The following is a 12,441-nucleotide window of genomic DNA, read 5'->3' as shown; positions in this document are numbered from 1 at the left end:
CTTTGTCCATGGGTATATATTTATTAATTATTTTACAATATTGCTTTTAGTAGATTATGGAAAGATGGAAGATTCTAGAGAGCTGGGCCAGTGCAACTTGCCTGATGGCTTACAGCTTGAGGAGGAAAGTGACAGTAGCTGAAGGAAGATTTGAGGGAGTCAGTGACAAAACTCACACGGCTTCGTTACTTGGAATGGCTAGACTGTGTCATGAGAGATAAAACAGTTCAGTATTTTTAATTTAGCTGACCAGAAGTAGGTAGTGGGCAGTGATTTTCTGTAATGCTTTTGATTTCTGACTTTTGTTCAGCTTTGAAATTGTTGCATTTGGAATTTAAGCTTCTTAAATGCCAGATACTGCAAACATGACTGTGTGGTTTTTTTTCCTCACTTATATCAAATAGTTTTAACTGGAAAACACTAGATCTTTTCAGGGTTTACAATAGTGTTCAAACTGCTTTTAAGGTTACTTTCATTCAAAGGCTGCCTATTGACACCAAGAAACATCTGTATTCTGCACCTTAGTTAATCTAATGGGAAATACACATATATAATGCAGTTAAATTTTGTTGTGTTGCATTCTGTGGTGTCTTTTTTTCCCTATCAAAATGAGACATCATGTTTGTAAGTGGGTTTCTTTTTTTCAGGAAAGAAGAACAATATCTCAAATTTCAAAATGTTTTCTATATCCCCCACATTGTACTCCATGTGATTTTTTTTTTTGTGTAGCTGAATATTGAGTCTTTTTATTAGAAGCACTTTATTTGATTGGCTTCTCAGCTAATTGTACGTTGAATCTAATAAAAGCGAGCATGTCTAAAGAGTAGTTTAGGTAGTATATAGAAACCAATACATAAGATAATAGTGTTTAAAAAGCATCTAATTCTGAGTTTTGAAAGTGTAATTGCAGAACTGTCTTGTTCTGAAGAGGTAGGAGTGTGTAATGTTTTAGAGATTTACCCAGGACATGGAAGTCAGTTCAGTGTATTTCTCATTTAAATATATGAACTTCTACGACTAGATTGAACAAGAGCTGGACTGTGCCCCCCAGTAAAAGCATAAACCTGTCACGTGTACTTAAAGAACAGCACAAACACCTAATTTGAGGAGCAGTCTTTGCGCTATGCATCCTTGCCTTGCATGGGTGCCTTGGAAGCTTGTGCTACTGGTGTCCTGCTTGGTCGCTCTAGGTAGGAGTGTGGATTTGTGGAGGCAGGTTTTCATGCGCATCACTCTTCTGAGCTTCTCTGTCAGCTATTTTAGGTAACCTTATGCTCAGAGTAATAGTTATTCCTGGGTCTAATGCTTCAGTTGCTGTGGAAAGATATTAAACAAGTAATGTGGATTTGTGTTTTCCACATCGAAGTGAATATCTATCTTTCTCTATGTCCAAAAATATTTTCCTTTTGCAGGGACCTCCAGTCATATTTGCTGAAGCTCAGATTTTTCACAGGGGCATTTGTCATGATAGTGGTTGACCCAAAGTGGCTAAATGTGTGTTTTGGTGCCTATTGGCAATACTTTTTTTTTTTCTTCTTCTAGGACGTGAAAATCTGAGAAATGAACAAATTACGGCAAAGCTTTAGGAGAAAGAAAGATGTCTATGTCCCAGAGGCCAGCAGGCCTCATCAGTGGCAGACTGACGAAGAAGGCGTTCGTACTGGCAAGTGCAGCTTTCCTGTTAAGGTAAGAGCTTCTCCCTTTCTTTCAATATCTATGAGATACTCTTACCATTAATTATTATTTGGGGTTTTTTTTTTTGGCAAGCGTAAGCCAGTGGTATGCTTCATTACACACTGACCTATTTTACAGTCAGCTCTCATTGCAAAGGATGTGGCTTTTTTTTTTTTAAAAAAAGCCAGATGACTCATGTAACAAATCCCTTGGAAAATCACTGTCTGAGATATCCTACATTATTATCTAGTTGAAATAAATCATGTAGCTAGGCAAAGGAGTAATATAAATTTGTCTTCATTTTTCTGGAAGAGCAGAAATGATAGATGTCTTGGATTGCATGGAAAGTTACTCGGTTCTTTCTGTTAAAAGTGGAATTACAGTTACGGTTTGACTTGTCAGGTAAGCAGTGGGTTGTGCTTGGAAAGAAATCCTTCCTCCCTTTCGATCATTGAAAACACTGCAAGTAACACCTGGGTTTCCTTCCAGTGCTTGAGGTTATAAGCACTTGCTAACCTCTGAGAGGGGCTTCTCTGCTACGATTTTGTGTGTATGTGTGTATATTACAGACTGTTAATGCATGTGGAATGGAATTACCTTTTTGAATACTGACAACTCTTTCCAAATTATCGGAGTATTATAAGTAGGTATTTTCTTTTGTGCCACCATTTCTACTTCCCCTTTATTTAAGAAAAAAATAGTGTTAATATTTTAGAATAATAACTAATAGTAACAATTACAAAATATAATAATAAAAATAATTATGAAATTTAAGGTGTCTTGTTGCATATGCCCCTTTGTAATCAAAAGCTTTCTTCCTCAAAGCACACTAATACTAACTCTAAAATAGATTGTAAGCAGATGACACTTACGGAAAGCTAACAAATTAAATATCTACACACAAGGAAAACAGTCCGTGGTTCTGACACCTAGGGACCTTGTATTAGTCTTTATCTGTATTATAATTAAAGTAATTCTGTCTGATAATTACACAGGTGGTGTTGCTAGTTGGAACTCTTGAAACTATCTGTTACATATTTTTTGTAAAGCTATGGGTATGTGCAGTTATATAGTAAATTTGAGAACTTTTATTCTAAGTTCATGCCCCACTTCACCATACTATAGTTGCATATGTGTGCTTTTACATAGAGTCAAGTGTATATAAACATTTCTAGTTTGTTATGGTTGCTTGCTTATTTGTCTTTGTCTTGTATTAGTTTTCTGCTAGAAGGAAGGAACTATAATCCAATACTAAACTGAGGTGGTGTTTTCCCACAGCTTTGAAAGTGAGTAACTGCTCCATGGAAGCTCAAACTTAGATTAAGGTTTAACACTGTCTAGGAGAGAACAGAGCTGTTAGCTTAAGGATTGTTATTTTTTAACAATTTAGCCATTACACAGGTTGAAAAGCAAAATGCTTGATCTCTAGACATTTACTTTTACTCCAACATTTTTAGTTCTTTACTGAACACAAAGGGTGTGAACCACTTCTTGCTGTTTAAAGACTTTTTTAAACTCTGTCAGGACTTGCACTTATATTGACAAATGCTTCCTGTATTTAAATGAAGCATTCATCTATTCTGGGCACATGTACCCAAAGCCAAAAAAGATTTCAGGCTATTCTGTGCTGAAGAGCCATAGAAACGGATGAGTCTTTGCATCCTGTCATCATAATGGCACTTCTCTACCATTATTTGCCTGTTTTATATTGGAATTCACTGAATTAATTTAATTTGTTCATTGGAAAAAATACTCTGAAGTAAACACATCGCTACATAAGTTTCTTGATTCGGTCAGAATGGTAGACTATTAATATCTTAAGACTTCGCACTTAGATGAAAACTTTAAATCAGAACAATGTGACACTAAGAGGTGTTTTAGCTTATTTGATTAGAATTTATCTTCCAAATACTATGCCTTGAGATGGACAGTAGTGGCAATTTTTATTAGGCTTGGGATGCAGAGTGGGTGTTAACTGGTGTTCAGTAGATAGAGACAGGAAGTATGTTACTATTGTGAGCGAACAAGATAAACCAGATGTAGAGTCATCGGTTTAGTGGGTGGTACTATATTTTGCTCGCAAAAAGAATAGAAGTTCGAGCTATTGAAGGAGAGTATCCTGTCATGCTGTTCTTGGGTATTATTAGGAAATTCATGCATTCCAGGAAAAGTATGCTGTTGCCTATGTCCTTAAATAACTGGTGAGGTGATTTTTCTTCCTGATGCTCCTCAATGGAGCAGAATAAACTGAGGTATTTTGGGGCAAATGGTTGATTGAAGTCTGAAACGTGGTGAAAATATCTTCGTTTTCTTAAAGTTCCTAAGTGGGAATTGCAGAGTCCCATTGCCTTAGCATATCTGCTCAACCACAGTTGAATATGTTTCTATGGCAAATTAGTCTGTCCATATTCTTTATGGTCTGCTTTGCCCTCTCTAAAAATCATCGTCTGTAGTTCTTTGGAGCTCAAAGCATAGAATCACATCTTCACCTAGATCAGACCTCTCAGAGCCCCATCCAGCCTGGCCTGGAATGTTCCCAGCAGTGGGGCATCTACCACCTCTCTGGGCAGCCTGTTCCATAGCTGAGTGGAAAGACTGGTCTGGCTTTTGCAGGGAATTATGAAAATTTTACCTTTACAGCATGTGAAGACCTCAGAACTGTTAACAAATATCTCTATGGCTGTCTTTAAGGTTTTCTGTATGAAAGTAAAACAAGTGAAACTGATGTAGTTAGCAGCAGCCATGTTCAGGGCTTTTTTTCTTCTAATGCTTGCTATTTTACTCAAGTAAGACTGGTAACATTCTTTCTTTAGAGAGAGGAGACTCGTGCAAATGCAGTTAGGGAAGATTTGCTCTCTGTTTGTCTTGTAAAAGAGAAAGATCATAAAAATCTGGGTGAAAGATAAGTCACTCTCTTAAAGCAGTGTTAAGATCGTGTGTGTTTTAATTTCTTGCCTTTGGGCATTTATATTTTGCTCAGAGTTGGGGTGTTTGTAGGGTGCTCACACAGATTTATCCTTTTTCAGATATTACAGAACAGGTGGCAGTGCTTTGAAAGCCATGTTGCAAACAGGATTTCATCCCGCCTGCAGGCTTCGTTCTGTTAGCGCTGGGCAGGGACTCCAGTACCTGCTCATTCATCGTGCTTTGAGGATACCGTACTGCAAACAGATTTAATGTTATTGAAAGGTTTTCTGTGTTAGCACAGTTCTTGAAGCTCTTTCTGTGCTACATTCACAGCTGATCGTTATTGTTCATGGGAGTCCGTAAGTGTGCTGTTGTATTTTGAGCAAATCTGATGCATCTGTGGATTGTTTTAATTTTGGTAGAGATTGTTTTAATTTTGCTCTGTGGAAAGCATTGGAAAAATTCTTATCACATTGTTACTTTAAAGTTCAGTGAAGAGGATTTGATACACAGTTGGTTCTCTCCAGTGCTGTGCTTATAAATTCGGGGGCGGTGATAATCCTGGGTGCGTACTGTTACTTGTAGGAAATAACACTTTTTTTTTTTTTTAAGAAACAGTCTGTATTTTTCCACTAGTTGGAGTGGCTGTGTTGTATGTAATGAGCTAATGATCATATTTTCTCAGTCATCTTAGTATGGATAGGATGTATTTACAAATAGCTCTTCACTGTGTTGGAAATCTAACCATGCTTGAGGTGCTAATCTGACACATTCAAAATAGGGCCTTGGGATCGCTACTGACTTCCCTGCAGTGCTTTGCTGTGCAAACCATGTTGAATTGGCTGAAGTTGCATTGGAAGAAGAGCCAGATGCTGGAGCGTATGACTGAATGTGTATGACAGGTGCCTGGCTGTCAGGAAAGGATGAAAAGGATGTTAAACTTGTGTTTAGACAAGTGTGGCTTGCAAACTTTTGTTGTTCCATTGGGAACATAATGGTATTGCTCTCCTAACTTCTGTGGTGCAGAGACATGATACATTGCAGTTCTTACAGATGTACTCAGGGTTGCCTCATTATTAAATGGGGTACTGTTATAGCTGCTGTGGAAAATCTGTGTAAAAGTATATTTTCAGGGGTGAATTCTCTTCTACTGTCCTAACAAACTAAAAAGTAACTCCCGTGTTTCCTCTCTCTGGGGGAAAAACTCTGCCAGATATATGTAATGTATAAGGGACTTAGGCTGAGACATTGTATTTAAAACTATTCAAAAGTAGATTATTCTAACAGACATTACAGCCATGCTTATCAGTGCTGTAATGTATTTTTGCATAATCTTTATACATTGTAATTACAAAAAACGAAGTTCATTGACATACACATTCTCAAACTTGCTTTCTTGCTCCAGACACTACCTCACTGAGAACATGCAGCTGTTCCATGTTTTAATGACTAAAATATTTGACACTAGGGCTTCTTTTGTCTGAAATGCCTTTTCGAATGTCCCTCTGGGTAAGTAGTTTTTATTCATTCAAATGCACTTTAGGGTAACTGGCCTGTGAAATTTATATAAGAAAAATTAGGTCATTTCCCTCTACTTAACAGAACCAAACAAATCAAACATTTGCAAGTTCTTTTCTTGGTGGTTCTAACCAACCAGACATGTTAAGCAGAATATTAATAGCTGGTTCCTACCTGTGGTTCTAGAAGACGCAACAGTCACATATATCTTAGATTAATTTTATTAGTCTTATTCTTTCATGGTTTTGGTGGTCAGCCTCTTTTGACCTTAATGTGTCTAAGGCTACTGTTGCCTGTAGCCTGGAAGTTTACTTGCATATTTTATTCTGTTTATTCTGACTGGAAGGCTAAAGATATCAGTGAAAAAAGTCCGTATGGAAGAGTAACAAACCACATATGTATTTTTGAAGTTAGAGTCCAGGATTTGCTGCTAAGTGCCTGATATCATCTGAGTTAGCCTTTCCACTGAACTTTGATTTCCGTGTTAGTGTTGACAAATAAAAAATATATGCATACAGTTGTATATTCACACATAAAAGAATTGACTTTTCAGGGTAGATATCCTTCAACTGTTTCCCCACGTGTTGTGCCACCAGGCCCCACGAGGCTCTGCTGAATCCACCATCAGTGGGGAACAGGCCGTTTCTGTCGCTTCGCTATGTGCTCTCGCACCACTCGTAGCTGCCCAGTTGTCCTCTTTATTTTTGGAATTTACGTATTGAACTTTATTGCTTAGTGTCTCATTTATAAATTTCATATTAAAAATAACCCCTTATTTTTTAATCCGTTTGTAAATACAGCTTGCATGCCATTCTGTTCCTCCAGGTCAGAAAGTACTGATACTCAGCGCAGGTAACTGTGGTTTTTATTTTATGTCTTAAATGCACTTCTAGTTTGAAATAATAGTAACTGTGAAAGGGTTTACCAGCACTTTGATGCTGAAGTGCCTTTAAATTAGTCATGTGATATTTTTGACTGTGAAAGCTTGAGATGCTTGAATAGTCTTTGGAAACTATGTTAAGTATTTTTAAGAAGTTAATGTGACAAATCTGCTGATTTCTGAAATTTTGCACGGCCTTACACATGAAACACCACAAATCCCTACCTCTTAAGGCAGGGATTGATGTTAGCAATGAACAATAACCATTCCTATTGAATGCTAACCCAGCAGCGAGCAAAGGTACATTTTTTAAATCTCGAAGTATTTGAAAACACAGCAAAAAAGCTCAAAGACAGCTAATATAAAAGAATGGCGATTGTAAAAGAAGGTATGAGACTTTCCTCAAATTCCTATGCATTCTTGTCATGATTAAAAGGAATGTAATGCAATCTCTAATCTTTGAATTTTTCACACTTGTGTCCAACCCTTAGTTTTGTTTGAATAGCCTTGCAAACGAGAAGTTTTAAATGAAGCTGCTTACTCAGTTTTACAACCCTTCTGTCTTTGGCCAAGGTCGAATTCTTAAATTGTTTAATAAACTTCAAATTGTTTTAAATATATGGCTGTTAATGTTTAGAGCCATAAAAATGATTTGGATGTCCTCCCAGAAATATTTCTTTTAAATGTAATTTAGGTATTAGAAATAAAGTTTTCATTGGGTTATACTTTTTAATTCTGGGTGTGGTTGTTTTTGTTTGTTTGTTTATTTTTAAGTTACAGGATTTCCAGTGTCAAACGGAAACTGAATTTTTTGCAGGACTTGAAGAAAAGATACAATGTGCACCTGTGCAGTGTGTTTATAAAACTTTGTGCTACCAACACTTGATTTTCCTTTTTTTTTTTAGTAAAATTTAAAATTTATTTACTAGTGCTGAATGCCTGGAAAAGTAGGAATTGCCCATCTGAGCGAACAACTGAAAACCTAAGTGTACCAGTACACACATGAAATTGTAAAGGAGCCAGGAGAAATAGTGGGTTTAAGCCTCATCAAGGGAAATTTAGGATAGACATGAGCAACAACAACTCTGCAAAACAATGTCCCTTTCTAACAGTGAGGCACGTAAGCTACAGGGTGGAAGGTTGATCCCCTGCTGATCTCCACTTAAAGAAATGTTATAATACTTGAAGGCTGACCTCTCTGGTGTAGCTGTGGAAGTAGATCCTGCCTTGAGGCAGGTGCTGTCCTACATAACCTCTTGAGTTCATTCTCTGCCTCATTTTAGGGATTCATGAGAACACGAAGAATATAGCATTTACGTATCCTGTATTGAGCTTTGCTACTTCATCTTCACTAGTATAGGCCCCTCATCATAAGAAGGACATTGAGGTGCTGGAGAGAGTGCAGAGAAGGGCAACAAAGCTGGTGAGGGGTCTGGAGCACAAGTCTGATGAGGAACAGCTGAGGGAACTGGGGCTGTTCAGCCTGGAGAAAAGGAGGCTGAGGGGAGACCTCATTGCTGTCTACAACTACCTGAAAGGAGGTTGTAGCATGGAGGGTGTTGGTCTCTTCTCCCAAGTAGCAAGTGATAGGACAAGAGGAAATGGCCTCAAGTTGTACCGAGGAGGTTCAGATTGGATATTAGGGAAAAATTCTTCACGGAAAGGGTTGTCAGGCATTGGAACAGGCTGCCCAGGGAAGTGGTGGAGTCACCATCCCTGGAGGTGTTAAAAAGGCATTTAGATGAGGTTCTTACGGAACATGGTTTAGTGCTAGAGTTAGGTTATGGTTGGACTCGATGATCCTGAGGGTGTCTTCCAGCCAAAATGATTCTATGATTCTAACCAGAAATGCTTGTTATTCCCTAACAGTGTCGTTTCTGTTTGCACTGAGGGAACCAGTAAGTGAAATGCGCAGTGTGGCTCTTAGGTGGGTATGATATGAAGAGATGTGGAGAACCACTGGTATAGATACTGCTTTGTTTTTAGACTTAGATTCTTTTGACCCAGACTACTCTGAGACCTTTAGCAGTTTTAGGCTGTTGGAGCTCCTGTTTTGGGGGGTTTAACAGGTTGATGAGACATTTTTGTTTCTGGTGACCTAGTGAAGTGGAAGAAGTTGGACCCTAAGGACATGTGTAGTGTCATAACGAACCTGTAGCTTTGACTGAGCAGAATTGGGCTTTGTTTGTTTGTTGATACTTAATCATGGAGTTTCTGTTGCCTGTGCTTCTGCAGCTCTGTCTGAGCAAACATATTTCAAACTGATCAACTGAAAAAACAGGAGCATGAGTGTGAGAGAGGAAAGAAAAAAGAAATTATTGAACGTCGGAATGTAAATGTTACAGAAGTCAGTGGAAAAGTAGCTCAGCTTTAAGACGTATCCAGGCTTTCTGGATTTAAGCTTATGTCTAGTTGCCAGACAGCATTTCACTGTGAAGCTGGGAAGCTCAGGCTTTTTTAATTCTTGAGCAATACCAGAAGTATATCTACACATGCAGATGCCAAGTAGTCACTCTTATGGTTACAAATAGTACTCCAGTTGTAGCGGGAATAGTACTTACACAGAGGAAGAAAGAGGAATGGCACTGCCTCTAAGAAAAACACCAAGGAAATGCTGGTGTGCTTCCGTCTGTGGCAGCTGGCTCCCTAGCACCTGACACCTTGGCCAAGACTTGCAGTAAGCTCGTTTCCCACGTCCATCTAGTTTGAAATGTAATCTGAAGAACCTCATCTGTTATTGCAAATAAAATGGCGCATGTGAACATCTGCTGATATAGAGGGAGCTTCAGTGATTTGTGTAGCTGCGCCTGTTTGGAAGAGAGACCGTAGCAGCATGTTACCAGGCTCGAACAAACAGAACTGGCTCGACTGAGTTGTCCCAGTAGGAGGAGTTCTGGTGAAGGATCTTTATTTTTTGCCAGCTATTATTGTTGAACTTCGAAATTTTGAAAACTGAGTCAGCCTAGTATTTGTGAAAGAAATGAAAACAAAGAAAGAAGATCAGGGCAGTATTTCTTGTACCAGGACACGGATGTTAGATCTGGTTTGTTTCTGACCCGATACATCAGTCCTTGATGCTTGCTTAGGAGCAATTTCAGTTGCGTGTGTTTGGGGGAAGGCAGTAGGACAGCTTCACCAAAAACACTTGATATAGTGACTTGAGTTGTTCATTTTTAGATGAAGTTGGAAAAAGTTTAAAATTTTGAAAAAGAATAAAGTTTCTCAAGCACTTTTCATGTTCAAAGGGTGTTTTGCTATATGCCAGTTTAACTTGTTCCTGTGTCGATTGCTTTCTGTTTGACTCACGATTGGTACCAAACACCACCATCTGTGAAAGGGAATATAAAGCCCAGAGTTGAAGAGGGCAGCTGTTTGGGGTTTTTTTAATTACTTGCTGCACCGTCATATCTTCTGTGGTTTTTTTTTTGTTTGTTTGTTTTTTGTTTTTTTTTTTTTCTTTTTTCTGAAAATGTTAATATAAGCAATACTTCTTTTTAAAAATGTTTGTGTCAAGGGTTCTCCGACAGCCCCTGAAAGTATTTTATTTAGAGCTTTTGTTTTATGTTACTTTGTATGTGGACTCTGCCCACAAGGATTCTAGCTTTCTATAAAAGCATTGGTGGTTAATTTCTGGTATAACGATTAAATCTGTTACAGAACCTCCTATGGCTGAGAATTGCTGATGTCATGACTATCATGCATTGGTTGCTATGGAAATTAAGTAGGAATGCATTCAATATTAATACTGCATTCCTACTATTTGCACTTTCATGATGGAAAAGTACTCGCTTTCTCCAGGAATGCCAGCGGCAGTGATCCCTGTGACCAGGCATGCTTTTTACAAATATGTCCAGGGTACCCCCTTCCTTACTGTTTGGCAAAGTCATCAGCCACCATGGGATGGCTTACACAGTTTACATTGACTCTGTGCACCTAGTAATTATGTGTTCCAGTCCTCTAGTGTGTTTGTGGTAACGTGCCATGATGGATTTGCATGAGATTTTACTTATATTGGGCAAGTTGCTGCCCAGGCACTTCACAGTATGTTTCTTCTCCTTTAGTTTCAAAGGGAAGTTCCTCTCAGAGATCCTGAAAGGTTGTTTATAGAAGCGTGGGATTTATATGTCTGCTTTTTAAAGTGGTTTCCACACAATCTCTTTCCTGTGGCAAGACAACAGAGTTTGGTGATGGTTTATTTTTGTTAAGTGTTTAACTTCCATTTCAGACTGGAAGGAGCAGACCATGTCTTAATCTAACTAGCAGCTGTATTTGCTTTGTCTATCAAATTTTGAAATGTCATTTGTAAAATGCTGTTGCACTAATAAGCTGAGCTAATATTTCATATTTAAGACTATGTATTGATATAATTACAATTTAACAGTGAGGATTTAAATGTAAGGGTACTAGAAAAGGTCTTGGTCTGTAGTGAAGCTGTTCACCAAGTTTCTTGAAGAAATATTTATGTCTTTGATTACTACCCATTACAAGTTAGATAACTATTGCAGCACTGGTTAAATACAGGAGCCATGTATATCTACTCTCAGCCTGACGGGGGAAAAAAGTATTTAGAAATAAGCCTGAAGACTTGGAAGGGGACCGGCTGCTTAAGGGAGACTTGGCTAATAAAAGAAGAGGACCACAGCATTCTTAATATACAGTTGAAAGTTATTTTTACAAGAAACAAATTAAAAATATATTGGTATCTATAAGGAATTAACACACCACTGCCACACCCCAGAAAAAAACCTAGGAAGAATTTTGAAACTGCTTGTAAAACGCACAAGGCCACCGATACTGATAGTGATGAGCTTCTGCAAAAATGGTGCAATGGAAAGAACAAGGGTTTTTTTGGTGAAGGGCGTAAAGTGTAACTGCAAACAAAGCACCTTTTGTCCTCTATATCATAAAGAAGTATTGTGTGGCAGTGTAATTTCTTTGATAATTCGGAATTGATTGATGCTCAGTGTGGTCTGTGGATTGCACCCTTTTGCTGTGGGTAGATGCACTTGATATGTGCAATAATGTCCCCATTCACTGGAGTGGAAGCAGCATTGAAAACTGCAGCTAAACTTGCTGTCTGTAGCCGCAGTGGCATGACTGATTGCTGGAAGTTGGAGCATGGGGCTTGCATAGAGGTTTGGCACCGCCGGGGAAAATGGTTGTCTGTTTTGGAGTGTGACGTGAGGCAATATTTACCCTGCTCTGTTTCTCCCTTTTCCAAGCAAAAGGCAGGTTGCCAAGTACAGGGACTGAATGGTTTGGATCTTCAGTTGGAAAAGTTTTGCCCTCACTGGGGTAAATGAGTTGTGCAGATAGCTCAGGAAATCCAAAAGTTGTCCTCTAATTGTATAATACTTTACGTAATGGACATGCAAACTAGATGGCTCATTCCATGCATGTATCCTTTTTTCTGTCCTCTACAAAGCTCAGTTTTGTTCCTGTCTATATCCCTCCCTTTTTAA

At 38.4% G+C, this 12,441-nt stretch overlaps 1 protein-coding gene across 3 annotated transcripts in view; it reads left to right on the top strand.

Annotated features, from left to right (window-relative positions):
* The window catches only part of NUMB (NUMB endocytic adaptor protein), a 94,772-nt gene that overhangs the window by 57,500 nt on the left and 24,831 nt on the right, over positions 1-12,441 (top strand). For all 3 annotated transcript variants that reach the window (XM_065635370.1, XM_065635369.1, XM_065635367.1), the window contains exon 2: positions 1,543-1,686. In XM_065635370.1, the coding sequence (XP_065491442.1) occupies positions 1,561-1,686 (126 nt within the window). In that variant the 5' untranslated portion in view covers positions 1,543-1,560. The remainder of the gene's footprint in view (positions 1-1,542; positions 1,687-12,441) is intronic.

Source organism: Caloenas nicobarica, chromosome 5 (genome assembly GCF_036013445.1).
Source record: "Caloenas nicobarica isolate bCalNic1 chromosome 5, bCalNic1.hap1, whole genome shotgun sequence".
In the NCBI taxonomy this organism is placed as follows: Eukaryota; Metazoa; Chordata; class Aves; order Columbiformes; family Columbidae; genus Caloenas; species Caloenas nicobarica.
The sequence above is the reverse complement of the archived record's forward strand: the minus strand, read 5'-3'. Positions and strand labels throughout refer to the sequence as shown.